The sequence below is a fragment of the Impatiens glandulifera genome, chromosome 5 (genome assembly GCF_907164915.1).
Source record: "Impatiens glandulifera chromosome 5, dImpGla2.1, whole genome shotgun sequence".
Lineage (NCBI taxonomy): Eukaryota > Viridiplantae > Streptophyta > Magnoliopsida > Ericales > Balsaminaceae > Impatiens > Impatiens glandulifera.
This window is the reverse complement of record NC_061866.1, coordinates 3,048,547-3,063,833: the sequence shown is the minus strand read 5'-3', so window position 1 is coordinate 3,063,833 and position 15,287 is coordinate 3,048,547. Positions and strand designations below refer to the sequence as shown.

General features: G+C 31.5%; 3 protein-coding genes across 4 annotated transcripts; 1 reads left to right on the top strand and 2 right to left on the bottom strand.

Annotated features, from left to right (window-relative positions):
- Window positions 1–39: 39 nt before the first annotated feature.
- LOC124940524 (heat stress transcription factor A-3-like) lies at window positions 40–1,941 on the bottom strand. 2 transcript variants are annotated; one of them, XM_047481049.1, is made up of 2 exons: window positions 1,234–1,941; window positions 40–985 (listed from the first exon to the last, which is right to left on the bottom strand). In XM_047481049.1, the coding sequence occupies exons 1-2, from the start codon at window positions 1,654–1,656 to the stop codon at window positions 140–142; spliced, it is 1,269 nt and encodes a 422-aa protein (XP_047337005.1). In that variant the 5' UTR covers window positions 1,657–1,941; the 3' UTR covers window positions 40–139. The 2 variants fall into 2 exon arrangements, with proteins under 2 accessions (XP_047337005.1, XP_047337006.1); XM_047481050.1 differs by having other exon boundaries at window positions 1,230–1,482.
- Window positions 1,942–5,859: 3,918 nt separating this feature from the next.
- On the bottom strand, window positions 5,860–7,720 carry LOC124937870 (protein PXR1-like). The gene is made up of 5 exons (XM_047478200.1): window positions 7,587–7,720; window positions 6,484–6,610; window positions 6,182–6,325; window positions 5,995–6,072; window positions 5,860–5,883 (listed from the first exon to the last, which is right to left on the bottom strand). The coding sequence occupies exons 1-5, from the start codon at window positions 7,718–7,720 to the stop codon at window positions 5,860–5,862; spliced, it is 507 nt and encodes a 168-aa protein (XP_047334156.1).
- Window positions 7,721–8,627: 907 nt separating this feature from the next.
- Window positions 8,628–14,170, top strand: LOC124937692 (polyadenylation and cleavage factor homolog 4-like). Its single transcript, XM_047477997.1, has 7 exons — window positions 8,628–9,300; window positions 9,914–10,015; window positions 10,275–10,535; window positions 11,276–11,389; window positions 11,478–11,906; window positions 12,359–13,773; window positions 13,848–14,170. Coding segments are annotated over exons 1-7 (2,706 nt in total). The 5' UTR covers window positions 8,628–8,916; the 3' UTR covers window positions 13,849–14,170.
- Window positions 14,171–15,287: the final 1,117 nt, after the last annotated feature.

The following is a 15,287-nucleotide window of genomic DNA, read 5'->3' as shown; positions in this document are numbered from 1 at the left end:
GTTTTTACTAGGGATTTTAGAGAAACCCTCCCCCAGCTTCTTATAATATATATATATTTATAAATAGAAATGAAGTTCTGAATAGAAATGTCCAAATCCAATTGTTCCTTCCACAAGACCTACTTACTAGACTAATCAATTATGGATCCATTTTCTTGTAGTAGTAACTATCTGTAAGCTGTCTGGCCAAAGAGTTGTTGAACTCATCCTCGACGGGAGATTCTTCAACCTGCAGATGACCTAAATCATCCCAGATATCCGAATCCAACTCTGCTGCCACATTAATATTACTGTTATTGTTATTATACCATATTTCACTTGCTTCCACATTCCATGGATTCTCCTCTTGTGTTGTTGTTGTAACCATGTTTTCAATCTCAGGCCAATCTAGTAGTTCCTCGTATAAGCTCTTCTCCTCACTGCTGCTTGCAGGGAGAAAAGATACAAGGTCATAGTCTTCTTCGGGTTGGTAATTCTCAACATTCTTCCCTTTTGTTTTATCTTCTTCCCTTCCCATAACTTGCCCTTGAACGATTTTAGAATCTTCTAGAAGATAGTCTGGATTTGTGCCACAGCCCAACTCGAGTTGTCGTTGTTTGACAAACTTCCTCGGAGTTCTTTCTTGTTCTTTCTTTTGATTTAGACGGGTTAAGAATGTGGCGTTTTGAACTAGATTGGACAAAAATGAAACCATCTTCTTTTGCTTTTGCTCAGCTGCTTGAAGCTTCTTTCCCATTACGTCAATGTATTGAACCGTTCCTTGTTGCTGCTGCTGCAAGTCGATAACTTGTTGCAACATCGAACTCCTTTCTCTCTTCAGTCTCTCCACTTCACTTTCTAACGCGGGTTTGGGTTGTTCGCGAGATCCACTGCTAGCAGTATGAGTCGATCTACGCCTTTGTATGTTCTTTAGGAGATGTCTCTTGCCCTTTAGAAAGAATTCATTTGCAAACTCCCATTTGTCTGTATCAATCTTGTGGAAACCCTGTTTATATGAAACAGACAGACAGACTCCTCTTAGAATCAATTTAAAGCATTAACAAGAAAATAATAATTAATTTGTACATTTTTTTAGTCATCGTCGAGCCCATTCATTCATTCATACACTGTCTTCCCCAGTTCACGTCATTTACAATTTTACAACTCAATTACCAAAACAAAACAAAAAACAAAAAATGTCTAAAATCTAAGAACAACAACATTGTGAAAGAACATAAAGAATGCAATACCGACATATGTATTAAGCTGTCTGACAAAACTTGAGAAATTGTTGTGCTTGAAATTCCTTGGAAGAATTGTTCTACCAAACTCCATAGGATCCCAAACGACAAAGCTTTCACCATTTTTACCCCATGATATGATCATGTCGAGTGCTGGTTCTTCAACAAGATCATAAGTTTTCGACAGAAAGGGAGGAACAACAACAGTCCCTGACTGTAGACATTGTAGTGGTCGAGGAACAACATCCATTTCCAACTCCTCCTCTTCCTTAACTCTCTCAATTGAACAATCAAACTCTGTAAACTGAGAAGGGATGAAAGAGGAAGAAGAAGAAGAAGAAGGGAATGAATGAATTGGAAAGAACCCAGAATCCGATGACATGGGTTGAGTAACCGGAATAAGAGAGGAAGACGATGGCTCGTCGGCCGGATTCATTGGTGGTTGAGATGATGATGATGATGAAAGAAGGGGGGGATGGATGGATTAAGGAAGTTGAGGTGGTCGGAAGAAGAACACGAGAAGTGGATTTTTATAGGTTTTGGAGATAAAAATCTCACTCCAACAGTATGTCGGTGAAAAGCTCGCCGCCATTAGCTTAGTGATGAAGAGAGAGAAGAGAGAGAGAGACCGCCGACCAATTGGTTATTTCCCGGCAGGTACTGAAACGCCGGTTGGTTGGACTTTTGCCCGGTTCGGGAGGATAGGGGTAGATATTTTTGACATAATTTTAATTTTTTTTTATAAAATGATTTAAAGGATATCAAAAAATATATATATATATATATAAATAAAATAAAAAATATAATGTATTTTAATATTTTGTTTAATGAATGAATTATTTGAAAATAGAGATTGTGATTTTGAAGAAGTTAATATATTATTGATGAAAAGATTTTAAAAAGTATTAATATATAATGATAAAATAAATTTATTTATTCTAAATAAAATATATTTTAATATTTTAGTTAATAAATTAAACGAGATTATTGATTAGAAAATTAATGAAATGATAATTGATTATTAAAATAAATCTCTTAAAATGAAATGAGTTAAAAAGTTATGTTAAATAATGGTAAAGAGTAAATTTTGATTTACAATTATTTTCATGTCTATAAATTATGAATATATATATTTTAAATATTGTAAGTTTTTTTTAGAATGTAAAATGTTAATATGTGTTATTATTTTAGTTTTAATAATTTATTGCATTTGATAATTATTTGAAAATTTTGAAACATATTTGACCCAAATAACATGAAGTAATCAGCATATTTAATATTTTCAATCTAATAGTATTTTTTTTTTTAATGTTTAAGCTACCACTCATTTCATTATTATTCATCAAAATATAATAATTCATTTATTTAAAAATATTAAATAATAAAATATTTAATTTGATTTTGTTCAATTCCGAAAGGGCAATGCTAGGACAAGAAAAAAAAAAGGACATCATTGACCCGTCATGAACTGTATAATTCACTCTTTTTCATTTATTCAATTTTTTTATTTTGTTTTTGTATTATTTTATTTATATTTATGTTTTTTAAATGAGACACAAAATTCATTTTACTAATAAAATATTTGAAAATTTAACAACAAATTAGTTTCATTTTTTAAATAAAAATTAAACATAAGACTTTTGAATGAAAACCTAAATTTTAACTTATAATATTCTATAACTTTGTTGAATAACAAATGGGTTATTATCTAGTTTGGTTAAAAAATATAAAAGTTAAATATTTAAAGAAATATTTTAAAAAAATTATTAAATATTTGAGAATGGATTTTAATAATAATTTAAATATATAAAAAAATTAATCTACATAAAACATCCTCTTAATGATTTGTCATTTTAGCTCATATTTTTTTTCCCTTCTATTGAGTATATAAATTATTTTTTAAATATTTTGACAAACATAATAAATATATTTTTTCTTTAATAATAATCACAAATAAAAAAAATGCCTAATAAACTATCTCATCTCATAATAAATTCAATAACATTAATAATTAACATAAACTACTAAAAGTTGTCATTTTCAAGTTTAAATTCATAAAAAAAAAAAAAAAAATTATTTTATTTGATTGGTTAAGATTTTATTGAATTTATTGAAAATTAATGATGTGACGTTGGCGGTTTATTGTGAGTGACAGAATAGACGTACATTGGACCAATTAAATCTCTTCTGATAATGTGAGTGGTTGAGAGCATTTTAATACTGTGAGGGCCATAGTACTCTAACGCTTCCTCGCTAAGTAACTTTTTTTTATTGTTTTTGTCAGCATAGAAAAAAATTATAATAATTAAATATTATGCAATTCATTATATTTATTATTATATTAGAAAGTAAACTGACCGACGTAGAATTCTATTTCAATTTGAATTATTTCAATAACTAAACTCCTAAAAACATGTCTCAATGCTTGACTTTTTTTAAAAAATTTTATTTAGTAGGTAATATATTTTTTTTGATAATTTTATTTAAAAAGTATCTATATATATAAATAAAAAATAAAAATATTTTAATAATTTATTAATTAATTAAATGATGTGATGGATGAAAATAATGAGATGATATTTAATTTTATTAAATTATTGAAATAATTCAAATTTAACTAGTTTGAAGTCTTTTAATAAAAAAAATATATACATTTTCTTAAAATTACCATAATATTAATTTTCAAATAACTCATTTATTTAAATAATTAATATCCAAACTCGAACCAAAACTTGGTGAATAAATTTTCAATTAATTACTTGTAAATTGAAACGAAATGATAGACATTTAAATTTTTTTGTTGCACTTTTAGTTATTCTTTACAAGGTTTTATAAAAAATAAAATTACAAAAATGTTATTTGGTAAAAATATTTTATTTGAAACAATTGTTGTAATCTACCAATTTAATAAAATATATATTTTTATCTAAAAATATTTTATTATAATAATAATTGTAATAATAATTATGATAGTATAGTATTTTCTAAAAAGGTAAATCTTATTTGGTAATAAAAAAATTTATTAAACATAGTTCAAAAATTTATTAAAGCTTACTTTTTCTATCAATTTTTACTTTCTTTAATTTTGATAATTTTTTAAAAGGGATGGTTATGCTAATAAATATGATAAAATATTATTAAAAAAAACTTTTTATTTTTACTTTTTTTTTCTGTAATATTTCTCTAACCATCAGTGTATATTTGAAAATTTGAAAAAATGCCTTGATCAATTTGAATTAAGTTTAAATAAATTAATAATTTTCTCTAATTATTTAATATTAAAATTGTTTTTTATTTAAAAGCTACAAATATTTTAATCATTTAACAAAGACCATTAAAACAATATACTTTTTAACAACTAAAAGAAAGAAAAAAGATTTTCTCAAAATCCCCATATCAAACGAGCCTTGATCTCATGTTTTTCTTCTCTATGCATGAAATCTAGATAAAGATTTTCATTAGTAACTTGTTTGATGTAGGGGTATAATTAAATTATTAATAAAATATCAAATTATTCATAATTTATTATTATTATAAAATATAAATATTAAAAATAATATGTTTAATAATTTAATTTAAATAATTTATTTATTTTCTTAAACAAAATTTTGAATGCAATGTGAAGATAGTAAACCTTTTTCTTTTCAAATTAAAAAGTCAACACAAATCCACTGTAACCCCGTATGCATCAAATTGATAACATTGCATGAGAATTATTTGATCGTCTATTAAATTTATGATTGAAAATATTTGTGGTCAGGGAGAGGGACCCAAAATTCGGTGCTGGAGTGGACTTAAATTTTTTTTAGGGTTGACTAAAGTAAAAAAATGATTTTTTTTTTTTGATAAAACAGGTAAATAAAAATAAGTTTTACTATTTTTTAATAATTAAATAACTAAAATAGTGAATTTTATTGTTTTTTTTAATAATTAAGGGGTAATATCACATTTTAACCGTAATTTTTTTTTTTCGGGTTGGATTTCAGCCCACCCGAACCCCTACATAGATTCGTCCTTGTTTGTGGCTTCACGCTCTTAGTGCTATCGGAAAAAGTTGATTTATTATCTTTACTATCCGCGTGCATTCCAATTATACCTACACATATATAAAACTTCACAACTTTATATATTTTTATTATTAAAAGACAAGTAAAAATATAAATTTCTTAAAAAAATGTTATTTGAAGCTTAAATTGTCCAAGCAATATAAAAACGCCTTTACATTACATGTATAAATGTTTTACCTTCCACGAAAATAGTTGTGAAAAGAAAACTAGGATTTTTTTATGGGTTTCAATTCAAAGATGTTTTACCTTCCACGAAAATATTTGTGAAAAGAAAACTAGGATTTTTTTATGGGTTTCAATTCGAAGATGAAAATTCGTGAAAAGTCTTATTTTTGCTTCGTATTAGTATCTTTGGTTTATGAAAATGGATCTGGTTCATCGTACATATGTTTTGAATTATTGTGCGAAAGCAAAAGTTGAAACAAAGTTTTTTTTGTGTCAATTTTTCATTTTAATTGTAGATCATTGTCTATTTTCATTTAGATTTTTTTTAGAAAACGGTTAAAACCATTTCATTAAAATCTCAAAAGTGGGAGGGTCAATGATCAAAGTTAGACAAACCTTAACTATAATTAGAGGAGGACAAACAAACGACTCTAAAAAATTGATTAGTAACAATCAAACATACAAACAAAGATTACAAACAAAGATTATACACTGTATCAAATCCTAATTATCCCAATCAAAATTTTTATTTCCATACCAACCTGTTGTATCAACAAATTGTCTTCATTTTCCCCTTGTCCTTTCTCTTCCCTCCTCTTTTGGAATAAAAGGGGGATGAACTAAAAAAGTTGATAAATACTGCATATTCTAATTTTGATTTTTTTTCTTTATATGAACCCGTTCTGATTTGATAGAAAAAATTAATTTTCAGAATTTTGGGCTCTTCACCTTGTTGTTCTGAACTTGAATTTCTAGATCAGTCTCAGAATTCTTATCCTTGTTTCTCTCAGATTCATCTATGATATCCTCTACAACAGCCTTGGTAACATCTACTTCAGCTTGATTATTCTGAGTATCCTCCTCTATGGTTTCCTGTATTACATCTTGACTTGTTTAAGAATCAACTTTCTTCATCTTCTTTATTCTCTGTTTCATTACTACCTTTATTCTCTTTTTCAACAGAAACCTCCTTAATATCTTTTCTTTAATTTCATTTCTTTTTTATTTTCAGAGTCCTCATTGGTTTCTACTTTATTCTCTTCCTCCACATTTTGCTTTTTGCTTTTAGACTCCCTTGTTTCTTTTTCCTGATTTTTTTTTGTTTCTTGGCCTTTCAGTATCTTCTGCTCATCTTCCATAGTTTGAGCACATTTCGTACTGACATGTTGAAAAGTATTGCAGAATGCACATCTGTCTGGTCTTCACTCATAAATGATTCCCATGACATTAGATTTTCCTTTCCTATCGACCACTGTCATATTATTCGGCAATGTGCTACGAAGATTTACCTCTATGCTAATTCTAGCAAAGGATAGATGCTCTCCTCCTTCTGTTATTGGGTCAATGTATAATGGTTTTCCAATAACTCTACAAAATGACTAATGACTTCTGCTTTGTAAATGTGTGCAGGGATATTTCGAAGCTTGAACCATATTTGTGTTGTCTCCTTAGGTTTACTTAACATGTTCAAATCTTCAGACCATCTTTCCAATTTCATGCAGTTAGATCCAATATATGTATGCCCATGTTCTAGAATGTCATCCAAATTCGACCCATTCTTGAATTGAAGAAAATAGAGATTATGAATATTTACAGAGATATTCTCCAGCCCATTTTCCTTCCATTGTTTTATTAAAGCTTCTTTAGTGACTGTGAATGATACTCTTTTTTTTCCAATATAATTCCCTACCATCACATTTTCTCAATCCTTTATGCACTTTTCTTCTATTTCATTAGGAAGTTTAAATTCAAAAAGAGAATTAAGTACCTCCACTTTTGTTGTAACATCGCCTAAAAAGATTTTCCCTTTGTAGGCATTATCGTTAGCTTTCTTTCCTGCATTTTTATTCCATACCTCATTTACTTTTCAAGTAGAGTTGCTCCTGATAATATAGGTCTTCGATTTAGGGGCCTTCATCAACTCCCTCATTATAGACACTGATCAGTTTACTATCTCTTCATATTCTTCATTCTTCAGCAAATTCTAGTCCTGAAGATATTGAATATTGAGTTGAATTGTTATATGCTGAAGTTTCTCCTTATTAAGAACAATCTCTCATTTTTTAGAATGCATAAAACGCTTGATGATCTGGTTTTTGAGGCCAAACAGATTGGCTCTCTCATTGTAGCCAACCTTCCAGACTTTTTCCTTCTTTCCTTGTTTTCCTGATTATTTTCTTCAAAAACCACTTCTTTAGCAATCTCCTTAAGACCTTCCATAACAAACTCTTTGACTTCCTTTGCTTTATTATTTTTCTTTTTTCTCATAGTTGAAGAGGAACAAAATAATAAAGTAGAGTAAATGCAGAAATAAGGCAATTCAAAAACCCTAAAGATTTAGTGACAAAATCGTTTCGAAAGACAATCTTCCAAGAACACCAAAGATTAGATAACACACCGATGCTCGCAATTAGGAAATAAGCATCCAGAAAAGCTACCAACAAAATTATGGGAGATTTAAGGTATCGACACTTACTTCGTGAATCGTGTCGTTCGTGCCGATCGTGTTGATTGTGCCGTCAATTGTGCTGTGCCAACCGTGTTGATTGTGCCGTCGATTATATTGTCAATTATGTTGTGCGAACCGTCATTTTTATTTAGATTTTTGCTCAATGCTATTTGTAGCATTTTGATTCTCATAAACTAGGCTTGGGCCATATTATTATGTAAAAGTTTTTACCCTTTCAAGCATTCTACGGGTGATTCTCATACGTTTTTCACCATACATTCCTCTTCCGATGGACGAGATCTTTCAAGTTCTTGAACACGTAGACTCCCTCCTAGCTCCTCTTCCTCCGCTTTAAGCAAATCTATGGTCCCAAAGGAGCGGTCTTCTCTAGTTCGTTTTTTTATTTGTTTATTAATTTTAATGCCCCGGGTCTTTCGACATCTATCCTCTTATCTTCTTAGTTCAATTTTTTCATGTGTTGCTATAACTCGATGTATAGTTAATGTCCCCTAAAGAAAAGGTTTAAATTGAGTCAATTTATCTAAATAAGTATGTATGTATTTCTATGACTAAGTTGTGTTCTTACAAATATTTCCAATTTAATTTGTAAGAATAACATAATTTATTATTAATTTGTCAAAATAATAAAAAAAATAAAAATCCAAACACGGCCTTGTTCAAAATTCAATCAAATGGCCACTCTCTTTCCGCGCCGTCTTTCGTAGGGATTCTTACGAGCTCATTTTAGGACTTAAAAGATTAAACCTTTTTACGTTTCTTCAAAATTCACTCTATAATCAATCAATCTGTTCTTACAGATTACTGATTTTCATTTTGTAAATCTCATTTCGATCGATCAATTGATGCTTCAAGATTTTCTCAACTTATTACATTCGATGTCGATTATCATGTAAAAATAGCAAATCTAGGGTTTCCAATTTTTCTTGATTCCTTTGTATGTATACAATACTTCCCCCCGATTGTAATCTTAATCTTGCTGCTGCTGTGACGGAAAATGGAGAGTTCTCGCAGATCCTTCGAAAGATCGCGAGAACAACCGGGTCTCAAGAAACCTAGGTTAGCGGAAGAAGTCATTTCCGACCGCAGCAGACCCTTTGGCCAAAGACCCACACCTTCTGGTGCGGCGGTAACGAGATATAGAAGTGTCGATATCGATAGAGATAGAGATTTGGAGAGTAACGATTCGGTGAGAGGAACCTATTCGCAACAGCAACAGCAGCAGCAGCAACAGAATGAGCTCGTGATTCGGTACAAGACTGCGATTGCGGAGCTGACTATTAATTCCAAACCCATCATCACTAACTTGACGATTATTGCCGGTGAGAATTTGCAGCACGCCAAGGCAATTGCGGCCATCATCTGTTCTCATATACTTGAGGTGACTCCAGTTTTTTTTGTTGGGTTATTCATCTTTGTCATTGTTTCTAGGTGCTTTTTGATAGAATAGTGAAATTGCTGTTAAGCTGTAAGTCACAAGGTTTTAATGAAAGCAAATGGTCTTCTTTCATTGTTACTTAAGTTTGGATGATTTGTCAGTAGAAACAGCTTAGCAATCATCCCCCCCTAAAAGTAAAATAAGATTTTGAAGACGTCTGCATATTGATCTGCGATATCAAGAGATCATCCCAGCTATTGTTTGAACGAAACAGAGCCCTCATGAGAGTTTTTCAGGCTCATCGGATATAGATTTCAATAGGGAAGTGGGAACATTGTGCAACTATTGCAGAAGGTACAATGTAGTCTGAGTTTGTGTTGTTGTTGTTCTGGAGTAGAGCATCATGTTTAGGAAAAGCATATGAGTTAGTGTCAGTTTTATCAAATTCTAGAAATTGTAGAAAATCTAGGATACCTCAATATCTCATTTGATAGGCAGGAGGAAAGTATATAAGTATATTTTTGTGTATATAGGAGAACCTGTAACTGTACATGTCCATTGAAATCTCATCTTCAATGCATAAAATAATAGTCTGATATTTGTAAGTCTTTTGCAGGTACCAAATGAGCAAAAGCTTCCATCACTTTATCTCTTAGACAGTATTGTGAAGAATATAGGAAGGGATTACATAAAATACTTTGCTGTCAGACTACCCGAGGTTAGATATTTTCGTGTCCTTTCCCTTGTCTGTATATCCTCCATTTCCCCATTTTATACTTTAATTTAATGTGTTAATGGAATAAATTAGGCAACATAACTAATAATTGAGCCCCCAAAACAGTCTTATCTCTCTAATATGAGCACAAGGTTGATTTGATCAGGATCTGTCACAGACTCTGCTTGTTGAGAGGTCTTGTGTATTGGATACACCATTCTCTATATCCTCGTAATTATACTTGTTCTTTCTGCTTTTCTAGGTTTTCTGTAAGGTATATGGACAGGTTGAGCCTTCCATGCACACTAGTATGCGGCATCTCTTTGGGACATGGAAAGGAGTTTTTCCACCAAATTCACTTCAGATGATTGAAAATGAAATTGGTATTCCAACTGCTGTCAATGGCTCATCATCAAGTTCTGCTTCAACCAGACCTGATTCACAGTCTCACCGTCCAGCACAAAGTATTCATGTCAACCCCAAGTATTTGGAGGCAAGGCAGCGCAATCAGCAGTCAAACAGGGTACATTTATACTTGTCTTATCTAATTTGAAAAGCAAACAAACAAAATGAGTAGCTTGGAAAAATCTCATTGTTCTTCTTCTCTTTGTTATTGTCTAGTTGTCTTGTCCAGTACAGAGGGTCGAGACAAAGCCAAATACTTATAGTGAACCTTGTTGGTACTAAGAGCTGTTTGATGTAGAGTTTTTTTTTCCAACAATTCTTTTTGGGAAAAAGCCTTGTATGTTGAAAAAGTGGATTATTTTGTTTAAATGACTAAGTTTCCTCTGTATTTAATATTTAAAATGGTACAAAAAAACAAAGTAAGGTTAATTTGGTATACTAGCTGATGATTTGATTGATGAAGGATAAATCCAAATAATCCTTCATCAAACAAGGCTCAAGTCTTTAATTGAAGTTCTCCCTTTTCAATCTCTGTATGATTAGACAAGAAAAGCTTGTTTTGATCTCTGTCGGGACTGATTTATGAAAAAGAAATACATAATTCAGAAGAAACAGATCATGAAAGCTAATGCATTAGAGGCCTATATTGTAGATTTGCAGACCATGTTATGAACATAGGGATGGATTATTTTTGGCCGGGGCTTTTAAAATACTGCTGAGGATTCTTATAGTTTCATGTAACTCCTTTCATATTGGGTACTCGTCAAATGGAATTTGAAGTTTTTTCCTACTTTATCATGCATGTGCATGCATTTTTTATTGTCTTTTGGGTACTCATTATGGTTTTTATATGGGAAGGTGAAAAGTACTGTTGATGACTCTGGAGTAGTTCACAATTCTTCTGAAATATTGGATAGGATAACTGGTGCTGGTTCTGGGAATTTGTTGTCGGGCCATCCTACCAAGTTGCTGGTAGAAAAAAAGTGCTTAGTTTCTGTATATATTTTTCAGTTATGGTATCGGGCATGTTCCTAAGATTATTTTTTATTCTTAAATTCAGGATCCACGTAGAGAGGCATTTGGAAGGCCTGCCCCTGTAAAAAAAATTAATCCAGTTTTTGAAGATATTGAGTTTACTTCTGAACTTCCTAGGCGCCCAAACATTGGAATGGGACGTGTTTTAGATCAAGATTTGGAGAAACTTTGGCATGAAGATAGTGTTACAAGGACTATATCAGGCCAACGAAATGGTTTTGATGATAAGCCAGGAATAAAGAGTTTCCCACCATCCAAATCGTCACAGAATGATGTTCAGTTAAAGGCAAGTGGAAATATCTCCAGTAGAAGCAGCAGCACTGGAATGAATAGGAATTGGAAAAATTCAGATGAAGAAGAGTTCATGTGGGATGATATAAAGCCTGGATATACTAATGATCATGAAATGGTTGGTCAAGGAAAATTTCAATGGATGGATGACACTGATGAAAGGGTAAGCTCTTTCTCTCTCTCAAAAGAAAATAATGAACCTGTTTAAAAACTTGTATTTTGTCACAATCTTAATCTCATTGAAAAATGACCAAAGCTAAAATTGAATGTTTTCTTTATGGTGATCAACATTACGTGCCCATTTGGAAGCCTTTTTGGATGTGGGTCTGAATCCGGGATTTATAAGAAACTCCATCAATAAATTTGTAAATACGTGTCTAACTAAGTTCTCTTTTCAAACGCATCTCATTTTGGTGTTTCTCATCTAGATAGGTTGCTTCATGGTATACAAGTTATTTTATATATCATGTTCCTAATCATAGTATGTATTTTTTTTGCTGTCATTTGATATATATATATATATATTGTTTCTGAATCATGATCCAAATGATAAAGAAAACATGATTTTTTCCAGATCATAATTCTGATAATTGATGATACAATTTCCATATGTAGGGAATAAAGTCTAGAGAAGCTTCAGCTGACATGTTAATGGTGGAACCGAATGACGCAGAGGATCATAGGTCATTACAAAATGCTGGCCCACATTCAAAAGACGGAAACCATTCAAGTTATTTAGAATCATTACCAAAACCTCGTACCAGCTTATCATCAAGAACCGGAAGCTCGCAATCAGCAGCATTACCATTATACCAACCACCAACTATTGGAACATTGCAAACCGAGGCTAAAACAAATTATAAACCTTTGACATCCCGATACTCTCCTCAGGTACTCCTTGGTACAACAACCGAGCAAACTTTTCCGCAAACTCAGATCCCTCATTCGGATTTAAGAAACTCTCAAACTCCGGGATTGTTAAACAAGATGCCTCTACGTCCACAGCTTCCCCCAAAAGGGCACTTGCAAAAAACACAACCTTATGTACCTTCTGGCCCTAAACAGCCTCCAACTTCCGGTCAAACGAAGAAATCAAACTTAAAGGGAGATTCTTCCAACCATCTTTTGTTGAAATCGTCAGGGAAGGGCAGTTCGAGTAGTTTGTTGGATTCCATCATGAAAAGTACTGTAGTTCCTCCATTGTCTCATGATGAAACGTCGACGAACATAAATATTTTGGAGGGAATGGTAGAAGAAGAAGAAGATATACCCATTGATCTTCTTCCTCCACCTCGGGTTGATGGTTCATCTGTAAAAACGTCTAATCCAAATCCTGTATCAAGTCTTCTAGGTTCATTGGTAGCGAAAGGCTTAATATCTGCATCAAAAAAGAAAGATCCTCGAAAACTTGAATCAGAGACGATCCCTTCCGTTGCCAAGAATGAAGGCAGTTTGGAGCCATCCAAAGAACTAAAATCTCTCATCGGTTATGAATTCAAGCCAGCCGTAATTCGGGAGCCAAACTCAAACGTGATTGGTGAACTTGTTCTCCTGGATGGCGATCTTCATCACCCGTGCTTAATTTGTGGGCTTAAGGTTAAGTTTCAAGAACAACTCGATAAACATATGGAGTGTCATGCTTTGAGAAGTCCGGAACTGAATGCTTTTGTTAAGGCTTCAAGGAAATGGTACGGGAATGCAGACGATTGGGTTGATGGAAAAAATGCATTTCCATACGTTCACGAATGCGTTGTTGATAACTCGGGGCGAGAGAGCGAGGAATTTGATGATGATGAAATGGTCCTCGCTGACGAAAGTCAATGTGTTTGTGTTTTGTGTGGCAATGGTTTTGAAGATGTGTATTCAGAAGGAAGGGGAGAATGGATGTTCAAAGGTGCTGTCTACATGAGCATATCATCTAGCGATGGTAAATTAGTAACATTTCCAAGAGAAGATTCGTCGTTCGAGGGTTTAATTGTTCATCCTGAATGCATAACCGAAAGTACAATCGACGATTTGGAATTAAAATGGTAAGTTTTTCTTATTAGGATATTGGTATACCTCCTTCTATATTATTTATGTGTTGTTTTTGTAAATCGATCAGAAAAGGTGGCCCTAAAGACGACAAAATGAAGAGGCATGATTTGACGACGATTGATTAATGTTGAATTTTCATGTATGGAGAGAAATGATAATAAGTGTATGATGGAGAGATTTGAATTCTCAATCTTATGTTGTAACAGAGGAAGGTTTTTGGTAAAAAGGATTGTTCTTTATAAATTGACAGATTTAGCAAAGACAGGAATGGAGAAAAGCTAAAAGGAGAGACACATAGAATAGATTATTGTTTTTCTTGCACAATTTTATATAACTAATTGAGATTCAGATTTTATTAAACTTATTTTTCTAATTATATTATGGGTCATATTTTTTATGAATCTCATAATAATATAAATGAGATATATTCAAATTCAAAGCATACATATATATATCTTGGGGCTTGTTTGATATAGTTTATTTTTTTAAATTTTTTTTGTAAGATAAGAAGTTGAATAAAAATAACCCATTATGTAAACCCAAACTGATTGATAGAATAAAATGAATATATATGATTAGAATTAATTAGGGTTTATGGTTTTGTGTATAGATATAATCTAAGTGGGCCTCAGCCATCATTCTTCTCTTCTTCTTCCAATACTCATTCCCATTACCTTTTGGATCTGCATGCACTTTAATTAATAATATTCTTATTTTTGATAATGACAATTTTCTACTCATTTATTTATATAATATAGCTCAATTCTTCGTCATATTGCACATCCAAACCTAACTTAATTCCGACCTGATTCGATTTACTCAATTTATCTAAGTCAACTCGAATCTAACCATCCAAACCTAACTTGATTTTTTCGGTGTTCGGTTCTAGTTGTATTTTTGTGTCGGGTCCAAAATTATCGTCCCCACTTATAAACCGAATTTAGGATATAGGGTTTACATTAGAACTGAGTGAGATCAATCAAGCCCACCCAAGTAAAACATTTAGATAATCACAATTTTTTTAATGACAAAAACCTAGATGATCTACCAGTTTCATAATTTTCCCAAAATATTTTGAAGCCCAACCAACTTCAATTCTTGTATCTGATTATAAACTATGACCCTTATAAGTAAAAAAAAAAAAAAACTCAAACCTTAAGCTAATGATAATTAATTATATATAACTGGAATCATCAACTCACCACCATTGATTTTTCCTAATCCAAATTATAAATCTATATATTTTTAACCGGGCCGAATTTAAATTAGGCCGAGGTGGGCTTAAGCCCACACATATATTTTTTTATTAATGTAGAAACTAGAAAGGTTAATGAATCCCTAATTTTTTTCATTTTCTATCATAAATAATTATTTAATTTTTTTCTTTCATTTTCTTCTAATTCATCCCAAAATTTATAATATATTACTAAAAAAAATTACAAATAATTACGTACCTTAAGAATAATCTTTAAAAAAAAAGAGTGAATAAATTAAAGTTAAGCGAAGA

Coding starts and splice junctions, on each gene's coding strand:
- LOC124940524 (XM_047481049.1), bottom strand. CDS start 1,656: ATGAATCCGGCCGACGAGCCATCGTCTTCCTCTCTTATTCCGGTTACT. Junction 986..1,233: donor TCAGACAGCTTAATACATAT/GTCGGTATTGCA, acceptor TCATATAAACAG/GGTTTCCACAAGATTGATAC.
- LOC124937692 (XM_047477997.1), top strand. CDS start 8,917: ATGGAGAGTTCTCGCAGATCCTTCGAAAGATCGCGAGAACAACCGGGT. Junction 9,301..9,913: donor TCTGTTCTCATATACTTGAG/GTGACTCCAGTT, acceptor AGTCTTTTGCAG/GTACCAAATGAGCAAAAGCT. Junction 11,907..12,358: donor TGGATGACACTGATGAAAGG/GTAAGCTCTTTC, acceptor TTCCATATGTAG/GGAATAAAGTCTAGAGAAGC.
- LOC124937870 (XM_047478200.1), bottom strand. CDS start 7,720: ATGAGAAAAAAGAAAAATAATAAAGCAAAGGAAGTCAAAGAGTTTGTT. Junction 6,326..6,483: donor ATGTGGAGGAAGAGAATAAA/GTAGAAACCAAT, acceptor GATGTAATACAG/GAAACCATAGAGGAGGATAC. Junction 5,884..5,994: donor ACAATTTGTTGATACAACAG/GTTGGTATGGAA, acceptor TCAATTTTTTAG/AGTCGTTTGTTTGTCCTCCT.